At 35.5% G+C, this 21,464-nt stretch overlaps 1 protein-coding gene across 9 annotated transcripts in view; it reads right to left on the bottom strand.

The window, feature by feature from the left end:
- The window catches only part of Usp9x (ubiquitin specific peptidase 9 X-linked), a 136,704-nt gene that overhangs the window by 34,616 nt on the left and 80,624 nt on the right, over window positions 1–21,464 (bottom strand). For 7 of the 9 annotated variants that reach the window (XM_076918647.1, XM_076918645.1, XM_076918649.1 and 4 more), the window contains 12 exons: window positions 21,298–21,446; window positions 15,129–15,216; window positions 13,315–13,657; window positions 12,098–12,193; window positions 11,363–11,574; window positions 9,100–9,340; window positions 8,461–8,610; window positions 7,536–7,656; window positions 4,626–4,756; window positions 4,131–4,409; window positions 1,631–1,756; window positions 286–411 (listed from right to left, as the gene is read on the bottom strand). In XM_076918647.1, coding sequence (XP_076774762.1) covers window positions 286–411; window positions 1,631–1,756; window positions 4,131–4,409; window positions 4,626–4,756; window positions 7,536–7,656; window positions 8,461–8,610; window positions 9,100–9,340; window positions 11,363–11,574; window positions 12,098–12,193; window positions 13,315–13,657; window positions 15,129–15,216; window positions 21,298–21,446 — 2,062 coding nt within the window. The remainder of the gene's footprint in view (window positions 1–285; window positions 412–1,630; window positions 1,757–4,130; window positions 4,410–4,625; window positions 4,757–7,535; window positions 7,657–8,460; window positions 8,611–9,099; window positions 9,341–11,362; window positions 11,575–12,097; window positions 12,194–13,314; window positions 13,658–15,128; window positions 15,217–21,297; window positions 21,447–21,464) is intronic. The other 2 variants (XM_034486192.2, XM_076918652.1) reach the window with 1 other exon arrangement.

Below are 21,464 nucleotides of genomic sequence, written 5' to 3' on the forward strand. Positions count from 1 at the left end.
CAAGGAATAAGTATACATGACAGAACCCTAACTTACACAAGACTGAAAGATAATGGAAAATACAACTTTTTTGAGATGGTCTGACTTTACTGAAATGGAAAATCTCATTTTTATTTTTAAAGTATTCTCAGAGCAGGATTAAATTGTTTTAAAAATAAACCTTTATTGAGGTATACCTGCAATTATAACTATGCAGGTGATTTTTAAAGATGAGCATAGAAGTGTAGCCATATATGCAATCAACATTCATTTATATAGTGGATATATTCCTCTCACAATTCTTACCTTCTCATAAATTTTTGTGACTTCTTCATTTGGGCTGAATACCAGGTGTAATCCCCCGCATCCTGATGTCCAAATAATTTTTTGTATAGCTCTAATTACACAAATATCAGGCATATATCTTGAAGCCTATAAAATAATGATTAATTAAAACTGTTGAGAAGACAGTGTTGACCACCACAGCAACGACAACCATTGCACTGGCAGGTATTAGAGAATAGGAAGTTCAAGTACTGGTATAAAATTTTCATAGCAGTTTTATTCATATCTAAAAGGGAAAAAAATCCAAGTATATTTTGTCACACACATAAACCAATCATGGAATATTCATAATGGGATTATATTTTATAATGTATCTACTTATTTACTTATGTGTATGTGTGTCTGAGTGCACAAATACACATGCATATATAGTGACAGTCTCACTATGTAGAACAGGAAGGCCTAGAACTCACATAGATTTGCCTACCTCTGTCCCCCAAGTCCTGGGTCTAAAGGCATGTGTCACTATGACTAGCATACAATGGGATAATATTTAACAAAAAGAAATGATTTATTGAACTGTAGAACACTGACAATTCAAAAAGTCATCAATAACTTCTTTTTAAAAATTTGTTTCTTTTTTTTTTGAGATTGGGTCTTGCAGGCCAGCTTTCTATTTATTATCCGTCTGCTTCAGCCTCTCAAGTGTTTGGATTATAGGCACAAGATCCAATTGAGTAATACTCAAGAAAATGAAATTTTTCATAGGGGACAAAAAATTTAGTGGTTATCTGATATTAGAACTGAAGAAAAGTATTGACTGCAAAAAACTCACAAAGAAAGTTATAGATATTCTGTCTCAGGGCTGTAAGTTGTGAAACCTTGGATTTGACTGTAGTCCCAAAAGTACAAAAAATTACTGTGTAGTGTTTGTATGAGTGTGAAATGTATGTACACTCTGAAAGAAGGCTGTTTATTATATATAAAGTTGAAAGTAAAGTACTAATAATCCTAAGTTGGCATCAAAAAACATGATCTAGACTGAATTTTTTAAAAAGTTGTTTTGGGGTTAGAGAGACAGCTCACTCGTTAGGAGCACTAGCTGCTCTTGCAAGAAGACCCAGTCAGTACCCACATGGAAGCTCCAGTTCCAGAGGAAGCTCCAGTTCCAGAGGATCCAAATGCCCTCTTTTGATCTCTAAGGGCATCAGGCATGCAAGCTGTGCACAGACATATTACATGCAGGCAAAACACACAGTATAAAAAATTGTATACTAACAATTATGACATGTACAACATTCTAAGTAAACACACACACACACACACACACCTACCTACCTACCTATATAACTCTTACAATACTAACCTCATCAGAAATCTGTTGAGCCAGACGAACAGACACATTTCTAAGCATGCATTCAGATGATGGGTTAGGAATGCTCTGAAGGGCACTTTGTAGCACCACTGCTTGATCATGAGTTACTTGGTTGACCTGAAAAACAGTTAATCATTTTATTTGAGTATTCTGTATATTGCTTGACCCATTCATCAGCAATCCCAAGATGTTTTCCTTCCACAGTCACATCCCACCCTGCCAAGGGTATGCAAGTGGCACAGATTTCTCTATAATCCCCTATTCTAGATTAATCAAACTCGTGTTTCTACAAACAGATCAAGTCCAAACTCATGTCAAGATACAGTAAATCATATCTTTTACATGTGTATCCTTAGGCAGACTCTGCTCATAATCTCCAGTTATCAAATTCTACTTTGAAAATTAGAAAAATCACGACTATAAAAAATAAAACATGCAAAAGATAATATTTTTCCTTAATAGTATACTGTTTTAATCAATGAGAAACAGACAATGTAGTTAGCTGAATATTTCTGATTATCTTTGAGCTGTAACTTTTCTCTATATTGTCAATGTTTATGATATCCCTAATATTACTAAAATTGTGTTTAACTTTTAATTGACCACAAATACTTCACAATTACAATACCTTAGTATCTACAGCTAGAAAATAACCATGTTCTAAGTATTATAAAAGATACAAGAAAAAGCATTTTATTGCCTTTTGTGTGTATTGTACACTTCATTAAGCAGTCATGTCAGGATTAAAACAAGAATCTTTTTATCTTAACAAGAGCCCTCCCTCGTTCAGTGTAATATAAGGTCTCAGGTTAAAGCTGGGGGTAGGGGATGTTAAACTCATTGCTTCCTTCCTGCTTTGGCCTTCCAAGTGCTGGGATTACAGGTAAACAGGTAAGAACCACCACACCTGATAAGAATCAGTCTTTCCTTTTAACCCAATAAAATTACTTTTAAAAGTCATAATAAAATGAAACACAGTAAACAATATATAATCTTAGTCATTTTTATCTTTTATGGAAAAGTTCACTCCTTTTGCTTTTGTCTGTTTTTGTTCCTATGTAGCCCAAGCTGGCCTCCAATTTTCGATCCTTTTGTCTTAGCTTTCCAAATCCTGAAATTATAAGCCTCCACCATGCCTAGCTGGCTTACAGAAAATTTCTAACATATGAAAGTAGTCAGACTAAGTAAGATAATACAATTATTATGGGGGGCTGGGGAGACAGCTCAGCAGTAGAGTCTGTGATTCCAGCTCCAGGGCATATGACACTCTCAGACAAAAGTGCAGGCAGAACAATAATTACATAAAACAAAAATAAGTTATTGTTAAAAAGATCAAGATGTCCATTATTCTGCCTCAACTATTGTCAATTAACTAATTATTCTCTCTTACTTTCCATCACCACTGACGTTTAGGATTGCTAGTAGGCAAATCTTGAGTATCATAAAACTTCAGGTCATGGCGGTGTACAACTTTAATGCCAGCACTTCGGAGGCAGAGGAAGGTAGATCTCTGTGAGTTCAAGGCTAGCCTGGTTTATAGATCAAGATGCAGGAGAAGGCAGGACTAAACAGAGAAACTTTGTCTCAAAGCCAAAAAAAAAAAAAAAAAAAAAAAAAAAAAAAAACCAACAAAACAACCACCCCAACAAACAAAATAAAAAAGCAATCAAAAAATCTAATTAAAAACATTTCATTAATGAATTATTTTGGAAACAATTTTAAAAATAAAAAGGTTCTTTTTTTGAAGTATTACAGTATTGTCACATATATGAAACAATTACATATCATAATCACCAACATGCCATTCGTCCCCAATATGACCTAAGTGATTTCTAAAGAAAATTTCTTCCTTAAGACATTTATTTTTAAAGAGAGGGTCTCTCATTCCATAGTCCAGGCTGGCCTTGAATATGTTCTAATCCTCTTGCCTCATCCCCCTAAAGACTTTTGACTTCTATCAGTAATTTAGTAACTATTTGCATAATTTGGCCTTTAACTTGTCATTAAACTCTAGCATATCTTGAGATCAGGAAAATGGATCAAAGATACCATCCAGGCAAAGACAGAATGACAAGGCCTTCATAATTAAAGTTTAAGCCAATGAAGATGGGCAGAAAACTGGTAAAAGGCTAAATCAATTACAAATCTTACCACCACTGGTATCTTACCTGCTTGACATTAAGTTAGAAATTCATTCATGTGGTGTTTGTTTTACAGTAAGTGAGAGTGAAGTAAAAACTCAAGTGGTCAGAAAGAACTGAAGGAAATGCCCTCTTAAACAAGTAGTAGCAAAGCCAGTGAAGATTGTGTGTATTTTAATACAAATATAGAGTAATAAGTGAACATTTCTATTAACAAGACATATACTAGAAAAAAACTTCAATACTGAGTCAAAGTTTAACTTGAGACTTTAGAATCATTGAGACATTTAACCTTAAAAATTACTATCTACTATTAAAGATTTTAGAAACCAAAAGAAAGTCTGTATTACCGATGTCATAGGATTCACTCCTTCTACACCTGGCTGACAAGCTTCTGCCACAGCACGAACATGACCATAGCCAATGGCAGTTAGTAATAGTTTGGCTATTTTAAGAGCATTGAGGTAGGCACCCCTTCGAGTTTCCATATCTGCATTTGGTAGGAAGTTATTTCTGGTTAGCATACTCAGGACAAGGGGCAGACCACCACTTTTCAAGAAGTGAAACTGAAAATCAGAAGAATCATCAGCCAGAGGTGCACCAGCAGGCATTAACAAGGCATAGACTACCTGAAAATAGAAGGGAAAGAGGGAGAAGAGAAGGATTGTATTAAAAGGGATTTAAGACATAACCTCCATTTTACCATCAAAACTGCTTAAGACATTGATCACTTCAAAACCACCTTATAATCTTATCCACACTCTTCATAGCAGTACAAGATCAAGTTTAAACAAGAACTAAGTCCAAAATGAAAAACAAAACCAAAACAAAACAAAAAAACTAACCTCTGTTAGGTATAGCACTTGTGAGGCTGAAGGACCAAAGAAAAGTGAGTCAAGAGATGGACTAAGGCTGCTTTCTCCAAGTTTGGCATGGTCCAAACAAATAGCTCTCAATTTTTCTATTGTTGTACTATCTGTAAAAGAGAGAGGCATAAAACACAATTAACATCTATATCACTTCTAGCAATTTCAAGAGCATGCATAAAACAGCAAACGATTCAGTTAAGCTATACATTCAGTTACATTCAGTTGAGTTTCTGTAATACAGGACCATACTTGGGTTGATTTAAAAGTAAACAAAAGAGAGAGAACCAAAACACCAATCAGAGCCTTTTAATCAGCCAGCCTAAACATAGAGGAACTATCTATCATCCAGGAGCCTCCAGTCAACATGCTCTCTATCCAGCTGCTGGAGACTGATTTAAAATAAACAAACAAACAAACAAACAACCCAAAAGAACCCCACTTCCAAAGGAAATGTAAATAACAGCAATAGTTTTTACCTCCAAGTTTATTTCCTGCTTTATTATGAAATTCAGATTACCTAGTTTGTTTCACCAAAAGACATCACAGTACTTAAGAAACTGAACCTTGCCAGGCGGTGGTGGCACATGCCTTTAATCCCAGCACTTGGGAGGCAGAGGCAGGCGGATTTCTGAGTTCAAGGCCAGCCTGGTCTACAGAGTGAGTTCCAGGACAGCCAAGGCTATACAGAGAAACCCTGTCTCGAAAAACCAAAAAAAAAAAAAAAAAAAAAGAAACTGAACCTTATAAAAATTCAAACATTAAGAGAGAGAAAGTGAGAAAAGAAGCCTTGCACTGTGGTGCAAACCTTTAATCTCAGTGCAGAGGGCAGAGCTCTGAGTTTGAAGTCAACCTGGAGTCCCAAGATATCCAGTACTACATAGTGACACACTGTCTCAGAAAACAAAACAAAAAGCAAAAATCTTGAATGAAGGATGGAATCTTCATTCCACCTTCTACTTCCAAAAAGAAGTAGAAGCAAAGAAATGAGTTTAAGTGAAATGGTTCAGTAGAAATATTTAGCAAGACTCTATCAAAAGACAACCAAACAAAACCTTAAAAAAAACAATTAATTCTAAACAAAAATGGTTTTGGCTTAAAATTTATATATCTGGAGTCTTAACCAAAGGATTGCTTTGTGGCCACTCCAGCTCTTATACATATGCATAACTAAATGATTTCAGGTCCCTGATCATATATAAGCTTTTCATTATAAAATATAGTGTGAAAAACCTATCCATAAACTTGCCATCAATAAATGGCTATGGGTCTTGGGTTTACATAATTTTTGGAAAATGAAGGACAATTTTATTACAGTTTAAAAGAAAAACCTCTGGGCAGGTAAGCTGTAAAATTTCAGCAGCTGCCTGAAGGAGGGAAATGAAGGAGAAGGAAGGTAATGCTTATATTTAAACTGACAAGGAAGTAGAAACCACATGGCAGGAAGAGAAGCTTTAGAGAAAGAGTAAGAAAGCCAAAAGCACTTGGGGAAATCCCGAGTGTTAAGAAAAGCATGTTTAGAAAAAAGTAAAGGACAACTTATGCTTTTCAGAGCAATTCAGAAAAGTGAGCAGGCTTCCAATCATATGGGTTTACAGTTTGTAAGCTTCTGACTTAGATTATTCTTTCATCAAGTTTCTTTGAAGGATACCCAGATCCAAGTAATTACATAATTATAGCAATGGATTATTTAAAAAAGTAACTCCAGGAAAGCACAGTGGTGCAAATCTTTAATCCAAGCACTAGGAGATAGAGGCAAGTGATCTGTACATTCTAGGCCAGCAAAACCTACATAGTAAGACTCTGTCTCAGAGAGTGAGCAAGAGAGAATGCAACAGACAGACAGAGAAGAGAGACTGTGAAGAGCTTAAAATAGACTTTGGCATATTTAAAAATAATCTTTAAACTCCTGGAAGGAGGTAGCTCTTAGGAAAAACAACTCATTCTGTTTGGTAAAGCAATGCATTAATCAAATGTTCACTGTTTGGACACTATAGCTTGATTTTAAACTGTTAAGTTAATCAATTTGTGTGTGTGTGTGTGTGTGTGTGTGTGTGAGAGAGAGAGAGAGAGAGAGAGAGAGAGAGAGAACGAGAACATGTAAGCTGTGTGAGTACACACCTGACACAGCTCACACATAGAAGTCTGAGTACAACTTTATTTGTATTTGTGTGCACAACTGTTTATGTGCTTGTGTCATGGGCACCCAAGTGAAGTCAAGAGTATAACTTGGAGAAATTAATTCTCTTTCCACCATGTGGGTCTCAGGGATCAAATTCAGGTCTTCAAGGTTGGTGGCAAGCACCTTTACCTACTGAGCCATCTTACTGGCCCCAGGCAAACAAGTTCTGCAACTGGCCATACTCCATTATTTTAAAACTTTGGGCAACCTGGTCTCTGCTACTGAGCTCTCAGCTGTTGATCAACAAAACTTTGCTAATAATATCTAAATAAATGGGTATAGCTGTAAGACAGCAAAACTGAAAAGATTACAGATACTAAAATTTCATAGAATCTGGTGTCAAAACTTAAAACAATTTTATTAATTTATTTGTAGGTGTGGATGTGTGAGTGAATGGTAAATGTATGGATGTCAGAGGACAGCTGAAGGGAGTCAGTTCTCTTCTACAGTTCATCAAATTTACAGGTACACACCTTTACCCATTGAGCCACCTCACAAAACTCCACACAGATACTGTTCTGATTTTATTTTAGCCCTTGAAAAATTTAGATACTTTAAGTGTTTGACTGTATAAAAATAAGTTGTTAGGAGATTTTGGCTTACAGGCTAGTTTATCAACCACTGATATATGGTTCATTTAGAAGAGGAATTTGTTAATATACCTTCTATTGTTAGCATGCATTATGTCTTCATTGAAAACGTCTTACCTGGCGGCATAAGTTTCATAAGCACTCTTGCTCCATCTCTAAGAGGTGGCATATTTAGGCTGCTCCCTAAGTCTGCAACTTGCCAAAGGAAAGAGATGTATCTGGGATGAAGTGACATTATCTAGAATATAAGACAAAAATAATTAGCTGAAAAATTACTCCTGGGCTTCAAAAAGGGTCTTCCTAAAAGCTTATCTCCATACTTTGCTTCTGTTACTTCTGTTATTGTTTTTTTTTCCCCCCCATGAGACTCAGGCAGTCACACAGGAGACTACTTCTGTTATTCTTGCTCATCTCACCTGTACAAATTCTTTGTGGTGCAGGCCTAAAACATCATCTGAGCCGTATTTGTGATACCTTTTGACTGTTTTATTACACTATTTCTCATCTGCATATAACTTAAGAGGACTCTGAACACAGTGAAACTGCCACCATGCCATTACTAAATTTCTAACCAGTTTGTTCTTAGACTGGAGTGGATGGTGTTACTGCAGTCATTAAAGTTCTTATGAAGTGAAAGCAGAGGCTAATAGGAGATGTCAGTGTTTTGTTTGGATACAATAAGATTACACATAATTCCCTAAATACAAAGTTTTTAAAGGATTCATTTTACAGAACAAATATGTAAGACAGTTGTAGCTTTCTAAATTTATATACCAAAATGTTGTAATTAAATTTCAATAGATTAATTATATGCAAATATAACCAAATAGTTATTAACTAGAGGAAAGTTTTGGTTTAAATTTCAACTGAGTTACAATTACATTTCAGAGGGCTTCATTCAAGTTGAAGGATAAGTGTGTAGATATTTTACCTCATTAAACAAAGAGTTCTTCAACAACAACAAAAAAATGCTTGTTTATGTATTTTCTATTCTCGACAATTCTCAATAAGTATAATGTTTTGTACAACTGAATATACTTACCACTCCAGGCAAACAGCTTTCCACTTCTGGATTGGGGCCGTCACTGTAATGATTACCATGGTTTCCAGGAGATCCAGTTGAGGAATCAGAGGAGCTATCAGGACTTGAAGGCATATTGGAGCTTATTTGTGTAAGTTTGGCTGTAATTAGCTGAAAATGATATATGTTAGTAGAATCAAAGACAAGGAAAAAAAACAATAGAAAACAGAAAACTTGATGCTGGGGCTGGAGAGGTAGCTCAGTGATTAAGAGCACTGGCTACTCTTGTAGGGGACCTGGGTTCCATTCCTAGCACCCACATAGCAGTTCACAATGGTTTGTAACTCCAGTTCTAGGAGATCCAATGCCCTCTTCTGATTTTCAAGGGCACCGGGCACACACATGGTACAGATATTACGTGCATACAAAAAAAAAACATATACATAAAATAATGAAACAAAAGTTAGATGTTAATATTTTCAAAAGTACATTTTAAACGTACTGTTATAACTACTTGTTTTGACATATTCTAAGTGTATCAATGAATGTCTGAGTTTGTGTTATAACCCTAGCATCTGACATTAAGATTACATAATAAATATTCAACAATGAAATACAGGATGAGGTTCTGTTTAAAAATTTTTCAGGAAGTATACTTACTGATTTATCTTTTAGGTTTAATTGTCCAATCAACTTTCTGTCATCTCCAGGATCAATAAGCTCACCACCCACAAAGAGTTCAATTTTTGTATGAGCTACATTGGCTTTAATGCGATTGAGTATGCATCGTCGAACTGAACCAATGGTATCATTTGTATGAGACCAAACCTCCAAGTCATCTACTTGTCTGCCCTGGTTTGGAAATCGAACTATAAAAGAGAGGTGTTTACCACGGAAAGCTCTGGTGGAGAAAAGAAATGGAAAATACTATATTCAGCAAATCTCCAAATTTAGCTGCCAAGAAAATAAAGATGAAACGTTATTTTCTTATTAAATAAAAGTGAATTGAAGACCTTTTAGTGCCCTGAAAATAAAAATCCTTTATTCTTTTAACTTTAAATACTCCAGCATCCAAAACACAATGACTATATTCTACTGTTAGAACTTTTATGCCCACAGTCATATAAAATAATGTATTGACCTATAAAAATTAATACAAATATCAGGCATGGTGCCTCATTCCAGAAACCCCAGCAATTGCTGAGGAAGAAGGATTACAAATTTAAGGCCAGGAGGAGCACTCCAAGCAACTATATCCAACCAGCCCCCAACTAAGACACAGACAATAGTAGGAACATTCATTCACTTCCATACTTGTAAAACTCAAATCACTAATCCTTGCTTTTATAAATATGCGATAAAATTTACCTTGAGAACATCAACAAAAAAGCTGTTACAAATTTTGTCTGAACTTTATTTGTGAGACTGGGTCTCACTGTGGCTGGCCTAGAACTTGCTATGTAGACCAAGCTGCCCTCAACTGGGAGAGATCTACCATTCTCTGCCTGAGTACTGGGATTAGAGGCACTACTGCCCAGAATTGCCCAAAAAGTCATTCCAAAACTATATTATGTTGACATTTTATTTTGAAGGTATGATACAAAAAATATGAAATTATATCATCAAGGAACAACTTAACATAAGTATCATTTGAACTATTAAATGGTAAGACCTTAAAATAAACACAATTAAACTATCTGAAAGTATGTTTTAGCTACATTGGTTACTTGTCAAGTGAGGTTTTAAGAATTCAGTTGAAGTACTTTTCAATCTGAGTATACTATTATGTTGTTGTTTGAGATAGGGTGCAGAAGAACCAGGTTAGGTTTTTAGTACCTACATGGCTCATCTTACAGGGCTCAAGTGTCTATAACTCTAGTCCCAGGAGATCTAATGCTTGTTTCTGACCTCCAAGAGTACCAGACATGCATGTGGAACACATATAAACATGTAAGCAAACCCTCATACACAACAAAATAAAACTAAATCTTAAAAAGGGAAAAAAAGTATAACTATGTACTATGTTTTTTTTTCTATTTTGTAAGAGAATGTCACTATATTATGGAGCCTTGGCTGAGCTAGAACTTACTTTTAATTCTAAAAGTGTGGGTGGCAAAAATATGATGACTGGGGTTTGCTGGCTGTCTAGTTCCTAGCTCATCGAGAGAACAGTCTAAATGGAATAATAAGGCAGAGAGTGACAGAATAGGACATCTAAAGTCTACTGCTGACTTCCACAAAGGAGCATGGTGAGCATACCTCCACACATAAAAATGTGTATATAACACACAATTATATTGAAACTTGGGGCTTATGAGGTGTTTCAGTATATAAAGGGGGTTGCTACCAAACCTGAAGACTCAATGGTCCCTGAGAACCAAATGACCCAATGATAAAAGAAAAGACCGACTCCTTCAAACAGTCCTCTGGTCTCTACACTTACACCATGACACACGCATGGCCACACACACACAAAATAATTTTTTTTTATGTAACAAGAAAATTAATAAAATAAAAGCTGACATTGAAGAAATAAAAGGTCTATTATTTAAAAAAGACAGGATGCTGGACACATAATCCCTGCTCAGGGGAAGCAGTGATAATCTAAGTTTAAGGCCATCCTGAATGCTACACAGTGAGAACATGTTTAAGCAAAAGAAAATAATCACGAACTTTTTTTTAAAAAGCTCTAGAAGCTCTGACTTACTTCTCCTATGAGTGCTTTCTTCCCTAATAAACTATTCTACCACAAAATGAGCAAACATTTCCATAAGATACTTATGTTTTTAAAGGTTAAGATACATTTTCAAAAAGATAAATCTCATTTCTTCTCTTTCCCTTGTACACACTTATAAACAGGGAAATGGGTTAGGAAAATACCAAGCAACTAAAAATTAATCCATGTTATCAGTTATTCACAAACCTGGACATAGGCAAAATTGTTCTTTCTTCATGATAATCACTGTCACATTCATTTATATATTCTCTTAGAACAGTTAATACTCGGACCATTCGAACAGCTTCCTGTCTTGCACAATTAATACTGTCTTTGTCACCATCCAAAACACACAAAGTGTCATAAGATGCTTTCAAACGATCAAAGCAAGACTGAATGAAGTCTTCATGGATCACCACCTACAAATATAATGGACCAAATAGAGATGAGAACATGTAACAACATTGCTCTAAACAATATTTTTGGCAGATAGTTATTTGAAGAGAAACTAATGTCAAATAAGTATGAGATAAAAAAGAAATTTAGAGGATATGTACTAGTTACGAAAAAAACTCAGCATAGTCACTAGTATTTCAATACATAATAGACATTCAACGTAACCCAACCACTTCAAGATTATTATCAAGGCAAGATTCATTTAAATAGTATTCTATAAGTATTTTATGTGTGTGTGTATTTTGAGGCAAAGTGCCACTATATAGTCCAAACCAGCTCAAAACCTGGGATTTTCCTGCCCCAAGCCCTCAGATACCGAGATCACAGGAATATACCACCACATCCAGCTATTATATGTGTTTTTAGTAGATGAAACAAAAACAATTTCCAGTTAATTTTGAATTAAAGAGAAAAATCTTATAAGGATTATAGTTCAATCAATTGGAATTCTAGTTTATACTAGTTTTAATGCATACTGAAACTCACCTGATTGACCTGCAGCCTTGGACCAAGGTTTGTGTATATCTCTTTAAGGAGATCAATAGCTCGGCAGGCAATATCATCATTACTCTGAATTACAACCTATATTAAAAAAAATTAATGTTTCTCAAGAAATGTTTCATTGAGCATTTATATTCAAATCATAGCTTTAGTTATTTTCAACACACTATTCAACATAATGGTTAAGCTGACTAAGTAAATGAGACAAATGAATCAAAGAATGCAACTTTTAAAATTTAGTCCAAATAAAATATGGTTTGACCAAAGTGTGGGGCTTTCAAGGAGGAATTTAAACTAGTGAGAAAAAAAGCAAGATGCTACTTGAATACAGATTAGAATAAAAATTCTCCCTTCTCTCAGTTCTACAATATTTACAATCCACACCTATTTACATTGGTGGTTTTCAAACTCTGTTATACACTCTATAGTGTTTAGATAAAATGTATCAAGGCTGATTGATCCCTGTAAAGAGGTTTGGAGAAAGCAAGATTAAGAAGCCTGGAGACAATGAACAAAAATACACAGGTTTCCTCTATTCAACTATGTTTACATTTTACATTATCATGTAAAGTTTAATGATTGCTACTATTATCTTTGGAAGGCAGGATGTTATTCTGTATCTGTAGCCTTAGGCTGGCCTAGAACTCTACTTTTCAAATATGTGCCACCCACTCGTTTTATCTGAAGTGCAAATTTGGATTTAGAAAAGGGTCTGCAACATTAAAATATGTGCTGGAGACTGAATCTGGGGCTTATTTTATGCTTAAGTATGCACTGCCTTTCAAGCCCTTTCATTGCTTATAAAACAGACTAATGTCCTAAAACTCCAAACTTTATTTGAAAAGTGTTAAGTACTCAAATACCACAGGAAATACCTTGGTATATGTATATGATTTGCAGACATCTAAAACATAAGTTAAAACAGAAGCAGCTATATAACAAACCCAAGTTTTAATGATAGAAATATAAAATATCATAAAAGACACTTTAGCTTTCAATAGATCAACATTATACATTTCTAGATTTAGAAGAATGTTAAACAATGCTAGTAAGGAACACACAAATGCAAGATAATGATAAATCCCAGACTCCTGAGACAAGCATCAAAGAACACATTTATAGCTTATATGCCACATTTTTAGTTATAGTTACTTATTCATACATCAGGTACAATGTTGACAGAGCTCCTAGTTTTGACTTACCCTCCAAAGATAGTCTAATCCTATCAATTCCAAATCATCCATCATATATGCTCTTCTTTTTGCTACTAGTTTTCCTTCTCGACAATTCACAGCTTTGAAGAATCTCTCAAAACATTTCATCCCGTTTTCAGTTAATAGGGAAGGATCAAGCTGAAGCACATTGCTTTCAAAGAAGTCCTTATTGATATCAGGATCTAAGTCTGGTTCGTCTCCCATTAATTTGGAATACCACTTAAAACAGGCTTCACGGTCACAAAGATAAACTGCATTCTCTGCTAAGCACTTCCATATTTGTTTTGCCTGGGGAGCACACAGCCACAGCTGGCCATCCTTCAATAAAAATCTTAGAAAAACATAAAAAAATTAATTTATTTGGCATTTATCCTGAAATACAACATACCTGTTTATGTATGAAATAATACCTATACCACAATTATATATATATATATTGAACTTGTTTCTCAGTTTTTAATCTGAGTTCCAAGACAGCCAGGACTACACACAGAAACACTGGTTATTCTAAAACACCTGATTCTTTCTTATTGGTCAAATAGGAGGTAAAATATAAAGTGTTTATTAACACAAGCTAAAATAAAAGAGGTATAAAAATAAGGTTCTTTTGCCTCTAGTTGAGCTGCTATTATTCACACATAAGTACTAACACAACCAACTGGGGCTGTAATACTTCTTAAATTCAAAACTTGAATATGGCAAAGGGGCTTGCACGATTTTCTAGTTCTAGTAAGCTGAAGGGATACAAAACAGGTTATCAATAAATATGACTCACTTCTACCTAAGTGGTTGAAGAGCATCAACTTTAAACAAATGCCAACATTCTTAAAAGATGGAAGAGTTTTTCTCAAGTTAAAATCATTATACAATCCTATTCTCTCCCCCAAAACAAAAGAGCTCAATAAAATTAAGTCAACAATTAAGGGGAGGGGACAACACAAAAATACTCTCCAGGACCTGTATCAGAGCAACCAATTTTCAGAAGTATTGATACTTAGCACTGTCTAACTTTTTTTTTTTTTTAAAAAAGATCTATTTATTCATTTAATGTACACTGTAGCTGTCTTCAGACACAGCAGAAGAGGGCATCAGATCCAATTACAAATGGTTGTGAGCCACCAAGTAGTTGCTGGAAATTGAACTCAGGATCTCTGAAAGAGCAGTCTGTGCTCTTAACTGCTGAGCCATCTCTCCAGCCCCTTGTCTGACTTCTTAAGGTGTAACCCTTTTATAAACTTTTCAAAGCTTTAAAGGCATACTCACTAAAAACCGTATCATGGAACAAATCTTTGTGGTTTAATGAAAACACACATTTTCCTTATCCTTCTTAGAGACAATGTTATTAATAACCTGATTTCAAATTGCCTTTGCCAGACACTGTAGAACAAGGTACTACAGGACTCACCGATTAGGTCCAAAAGAAATTTTCTCTCAATTGCTTAGTCCCAATGGTACTAATGATAGTATGGGTCTCTGGTTTGTATCAATGTATAAAAATTTGTCCTCTAGGGAGGGGGTATGGGGTGAAGAACTCTGGGAGGGAGAACGGTGGGGGGGGTCAACATTTGGAACGTAAGTATCTAAAAAATTGTTCTCTAAAAGTAAACATTTCCAGCAAAAACAAATATGAGAACTTTACCCTACAGCTTAAAAAAATGAGATGAATGTTACAATCCACTCACTAATCTTAAAGCATTCAGCAACAAAGGAAGCTGTGGCAAAGGGAAAAATCAAAAAAGACAGCATATTCAGTCAGTATACTCTTGTCAGAGAGCAATACTAATGATATTAAACAAACCTACCTAAGGAAGTTAAGCCGTTCTTGGACTTCTTGAACGTGACTATATCTACTTCCCAGTCTCACAGTTTGTGGGTCATAGTCTTCATTGTCTGCAAATTAAGAAAAATAAAAAGATGCATATTATATACATCTATCCATATATACATAATATATATATATATATATATATATATGTATGTATATATGGATAATCATACCACTGCTGATTTCAACCAAGTAACTTGTCAGTTAAAAATCATTGATCGTCTATCATTATATAAGGCAACTGCAAATCTAATACTTGGTACATTGATAACTGGTGCTTTCCAACCCATCTAATATCCTAATAAAATATACATTCCTTCTATACAACCCAAAGGAAATGGTCTGTTAAATGTACTACCAAATTCTTTAGAACCCCTTTCTTCCTTCATATACTTGGGCTATAAATTCTGAGCAAGAATATTAGAGAAGTGATACTATATCCTCCTGGTATTAACAATCAGAAGGCAGATCAAGTCACTTTGTGGCAATCCTCATGATGCTCACTTTGATTACATAGTTGAAATGGTTTCCCCCAGGCTTCTTCACTGTCAAGATGCTATTTTTGCCCCACTGGTTTTTAGCAACCTGCCCTAACAATCCATTCTGTGTTCAATTCTTAACACTTTGGACATACAGCTTTGAAACAGTTCTAGCTTTGTACTACATGGGAAGTGGTGGTTTACCCCTTTACTCTCAGCAATGGGGAGAAAGAGGCAGGGCAGGCAGATCTTTGTCTGAGTTCAGTTGGTCTATATAGTTGAGTTCCAGGCCAGGTAGGGATACATAGAAAGATCCTGTCTCAAAAACAAAACACCAAACAAATAAAAGCTGATAATTTTACTGTAAATAGTCCCAACAATTCTCTTATTTGCTAGCAAATAAGGAAGACAACCACTCCTGACTTGTATTGTCTATATAGCAGGTATCCCATGGAGGAAATATATATGATCAATTCATGAATCTTAGAAAATTAGTTGGCAGATAACCAACACAAAATCAGTTCTCATTATTTTAAGTATCAAGTTTTGAGAGCCATTTTAGAATTCAGTATGAAAAATTAAGTTGGGGTTGGAGAACTGGTTCAGTGGGTAAGACTACTTATTGCTTTTGTGGGAGCTGGGTTCACTTCCCAACATAAGCTCAAACTGTAACTATTTCCAGGAGATCTGATGTCCTTTTCTGACTGATTCATGCACCACACATGTATATGGTGCACATATACATACTAGAAAAACACTCATTCACATATAATAAAATAAATACATCAAAATCAATCAAGTTCATCTGCTAATAAACTTTTGTTTTTTAAGACAAGGTTTCTCTGTGTAGCCATGGCTATTCTGAAAATCTGTATAAACTAACAGAAATCTGCTTGCTTCTGTCTCCTGAGTGCTGAGATTAAACATGTTTGCTCCCAATTCAAGCAAATAAAATATGATTATCATCAACCTAACAATTTAAAGTCTTCAGGTTTTTAAGAGAGTTGTGTAATTACCAGTCTTGTAGCATACTACATTTTTCATATCAGAGATTATACAAATCATTTTTGTTTCCTCTTCATACGCATTCCCCAGATAGTATTATTTGAGGCATTTCATATATGTGTAATTATATAATAGTCTTTATCGGTGCTCCCCCAAATTAGCAAGTTTTCAAGATTCATGTGTACTGTAGCATGTTATTCTTCTGATATGCTGAGCAATATTGTACTGTATGCACACATCACTTTTTATTATTTCTATCTTTTGGCTATTGTAGCAAGTTTGCTATAAATGTTCATTTCCAATTTTTTAAAAGTTTGTTTCCATTTTACTTGAGTATGGACCATGCTATGGTAAATTCTGTTTAATACATAGAAGAACTGCCAATCTAATTAGTAAATAAGCCCACAAAGAATGAAAATCCAATTTCTGAACAGTCTCAGCAATACCAAGTGTTGTCCTATATCACAATATACTCTTTCTCTTAAAATGTGGTTTTGACTCAAATTTTAAAAATTAATGACATTGAGCATCTTTTAAAGTTCTTACTAGCCACCTATTATTTCTCTGAAGAAATTTCACAATCTGTTCCATATCCAGCTCTGAGTGGGTGATGTAACATAACACACTCAAACAGCATTTTTGAGTCCTCAATGAGACTGGGATCATAGAAGGGCTTATTTTGCCTTCCAGGTAGAAACTTGTTTGCTGTACCATTTCACTTGGTAATAGCAGTTAAAAGGTAGCTACAACCCTTTTAGATGTTCATCATCCATCTTTTTGTAGAGAATTTACTTGGCATGGAATGTTCTGGTTTCTTCAAATATAACCAACTGTGGAAACTCTGTCTCTATGGCTTCTCTCCACCCTTTGGGCACATCATCTGTCTGTATCGCTAGATATGAATCAGAGGCACAACAGCACACAGCTTTTCCAAGAATGATATCTGTGACTTATCAATATGTGCAGGGGTGAAAATAGGGCCATTAATTTCCCCTGGTATGGACCACTAGAGCCAGCTGTGGTGGGGTAATTAGGGCATTAGGGCTGGCTTATATTATTTGGAGTTAAGTTTCAACTTACACAGATACTGAGTGGGCAGGGTAATGAAGTCACATCTGCATATTTAAAAGGGCATCTGTAACAAAGGACTAAGAATAAGAAGGACAGCAGCTTGTGCAAGAAATCAAGTGCAGTCCTAGACTAGGAGCTGTGGGGAGGGGGACTACTCCTTAGTCAAACTAGTCCAGAGTTGTTTCCTCATGGTAAAGCTAACTGTAGAAACAAATGAACAAGTTGTGGCTCAACTGCTAGTTCTGAGATTTAGATTTTTCTTATTTGTTATAACTCCTTATAAAAATTTCTAGATACTTTAAAATTATTTTTGTATTTTTATCCAGTTAAAAATTTGTTTTGTCGCAGTTCACTGAGTCTTTTATTTTCCTTTATATGAGTTTATATTTTATTTATTCAATGCATGTAGTTATTTTTATTATTTTGTTCTAGTTCTGGCTGATAAATGCCAAATCCTTCATTCTTTTGACATAAACTTGATTCTTTGATCACTTTCATACTTTTCCCAGTAAGAAGTCCCTGCTCTAGGCCCCAAAAAAGGCATTTCTCCAGGTAGGTAGAAAATGCTAACAAAGTAGTTAATGCAGCATTTAAAAAACCCATATAGACTTTGTACTTTCATGGCTGAGAACAAGGAAAAGTGATGAGGTAAATCATATTTCTAGTAAGTGTTGAGGTAAGCACAATAACTATCCTACCAGTGAACAAAAGCTTCAGTGACAACTGAAAGGTAGTTTATACTTTGATGTCTGTACAGAAAACCTCCAGAAAGATTGGTAAGCACCAGCACATGAAAGCATTAGTAGTTACAACACATAAGCAAATATTGGTAAGAATTTTAGTAAGTTCATCTTTCTTTATTTAAGAAAGTTAATATAGAAGATGGTGCTGGGTATAGTGGTGTATGCTTTTAGTTCCAGTACTTGAGAGGCAGAAGCAAACAGATTTCACTGAGACCAAGGGCAGCCTTGTCTATAGTTTCAAGACAACCTGAATTATACAGTAAGACCTTCCTTTCTCCAGAGGAGGGGGGCAGGGGAGAGACGAAATTGTGAAGAACATGGGCAAAAAAACAAAACAAAAAAACAAAACAAAAACAAAAAAAAACAAAAACAAAAAAAAAACAAACAAAAAAAAAACAACCCAAATGTAGAGGATGGCATCTTCTAACCATCTGACTGATACGCATTCCCACCCAAGCTGAAGATGCTTGTGGTAAGGAAATATGAACAGAACATATGCTTAATGCTGATACAATGGTTGCCTGTAATTCAGATTATCAGTGAACTGTGGAAGTCTGATGTTATTCTGCTAAACATCTCATTTGTAATGAGATTCACACACCTTCACTATGCATAAGCAACAAATTCTGTTATTTACTGTACAACTGAAAATTCAAAAATGTTGGCAGGCATTACTATTGGTGAGTTTAATAGGATTTTAGTAGCTTTAAAAATTACCTCTTGCAAAAAAATTAACCTCTTGCCCATATTGAAATATTTAGACAAGTGTTCACTATAAAGACTTATTAAGACAAAGAGGTGTGTGGTATCAATGAATTCAGAGGAAAATATAAAAAAAATCCAGTGCTTACTATGTGCCAGATATTGTTTTAGTATAAGTAACTTAGTCAAGATCATAAAAAATACTATGTTTGAGTCAGTCATATATCAGACTTGGATAATATATGTGCAAACTGACATATTCACACACAGAAATAGACAATATAAGAAAAGTCTTGAAAATGCAAGCATTCTTGTGACCACAAAACTAAGATAAAGCAGTAATTCATGTAGAATTTGACTCAAATGGAGTAGAAAACCTTAGTGAGGCTGAACTAAATAAACTAAACATATACCACCTCCTAAATACTCCCCCCTCCCACAGTCCCCAGTTTTTGAGAATGAAATCTAAGTACATAAAAATCAGCAGAAAAATATACATATAGCTTGTATGACACCTTGGGGCAAAGTCTGTACTGATAATGAAAAAGTCTGATGAATTAATCCCATGTTTGACCTTTCTATTTCTCTAATTTTGGTTTTCTTTGGTATAGAACATATACCCCATGGCTGTATACCTATATGGCCTTCAATGTTCTATCATGGTGATGAGAAACGATTTAAGACTAAAATAATTAAAGATCACTATTTGGTGCTCCTCAGCTGACTAGTTAATGCTTTATCTGGCACCTCATTGAGGACTTACCTGGCCCAAAGGGGAGAAATCTAACAGCAGAGTCAACTATCTGGAGAGTTGTTTTTAATTATGTTTATCTGAATTTTTAGTGTTAAAACAAAAATTTGGTGACTTATAAGCAGTATGAATTTAATTCAATGTCGAGTCTATTCTAATGAAATGGTGTTACAAATCCTCATTTTTAATATGTACATTGCAAATCCTATAACATGGCAAATGAATGGTATATATAGGAATCATGTATAATTCAGTCTGTAACACTGAAACTACATAAAGTTCTCTATGGCTGTGGGGACAAACCAGAACATTAGGAGGTAGCTTTTCTTTTGGGAATGCTGGACTATAAACATAACATAAGCACACTCATAAAGAGATAATGACATCTATTTAGAAGTCAAAATATGTTAACATAAGGCTTCACATACGGAAGATATTTAAGACTTACAGAAAACAAAAGGTTCTTAAAAGGTGATGTAGTAATAAAACAAATCAGGCACTATCTTAAAAGGTCGTAAGAAATTCTTAATTCTGACTGGTAGAGACTTGGGAGGTGGGAGACTCTCAGGACTCAGAGGGACCTTGGATGAAATGCCTTATAGTGGGGAGAGGGAACCTGTAGAGCCCACCTCCAGCAGATAGACAAGATATCAAGTGAGGGATGGGGTTGCCATCCCACAGTTAAAAATTCTGACCCATAATTGTTCCTGTCTGAAAGAACTGCAGGGACAAAAATGGAGAAGAGCCTGAGGAAAAGGAGATCCAGTGACAGGCCCTAACAGAGATCCAGCTCAAGGGACGGTCCCAAGGCCTGACACTATTACTGAGGCTATGGAGTGTTCACAAAAAGGGACCTATCATGACTACCCTCTGAAAGACACAACAAGAAGCTGAAAAAATTAGATGCAGGTATTTCCACCCAACCAATGAACAGAAGCTGGTGGCCCTGTAAGAGGACCAGCACTCTCAACTGACCTGGACCCCTGAGATCTCTCAGACACTAGGCCACCAACCAGGCAGTGTACACCAGCTGATATGAGGCCCCAACACATATAACAGCAGAAAACTGCTGGGTCTGGGTCTAGACTCAGTCAGAGAAGATGCACCTAACCCTCAAGAGACTGGAGGCCCCAGGGAGTGGGGAAGTCTGGTGGGGTGGGGGTGGGGACATGCTCAGGGAGATGGGGTTGGGGGTAGGGGATAGGTGGGGGTAGGGTAGGAGGAGAGGAGGTATGGGATGTTGAACAGTCAAGAGGGTGGACCGGGAGGGGAATAAAGTCTGGGCTGTAAAAAGATTAAATAAAATTAAAAAATAAAATTGTTACTCCTAAGGTAATTAATAGAAAACAGCAATCACTGTTACTTCTCACAGTTCAGTTATCTTACAATACATACCTCTGCCATACATTCTCATACTTTCCATGTAAGTTGCAAGGTTTTCTGCTACCAAAGTAACTAGGGCATGATTGTGCTGAAGTTGATTGATTAAGTCATGGCGATAAAATACATGGGGACTTCGCTGACTTTGACTGAAACGAGAAGAACTTAACAATATAATTAGG

This window comes from Arvicanthis niloticus, chromosome X (genome assembly GCF_011762505.2).
Source record: "Arvicanthis niloticus isolate mArvNil1 chromosome X, mArvNil1.pat.X, whole genome shotgun sequence".
Classification (NCBI taxonomy): Eukaryota; Metazoa; Chordata; class Mammalia; order Rodentia; family Muridae; genus Arvicanthis; species Arvicanthis niloticus.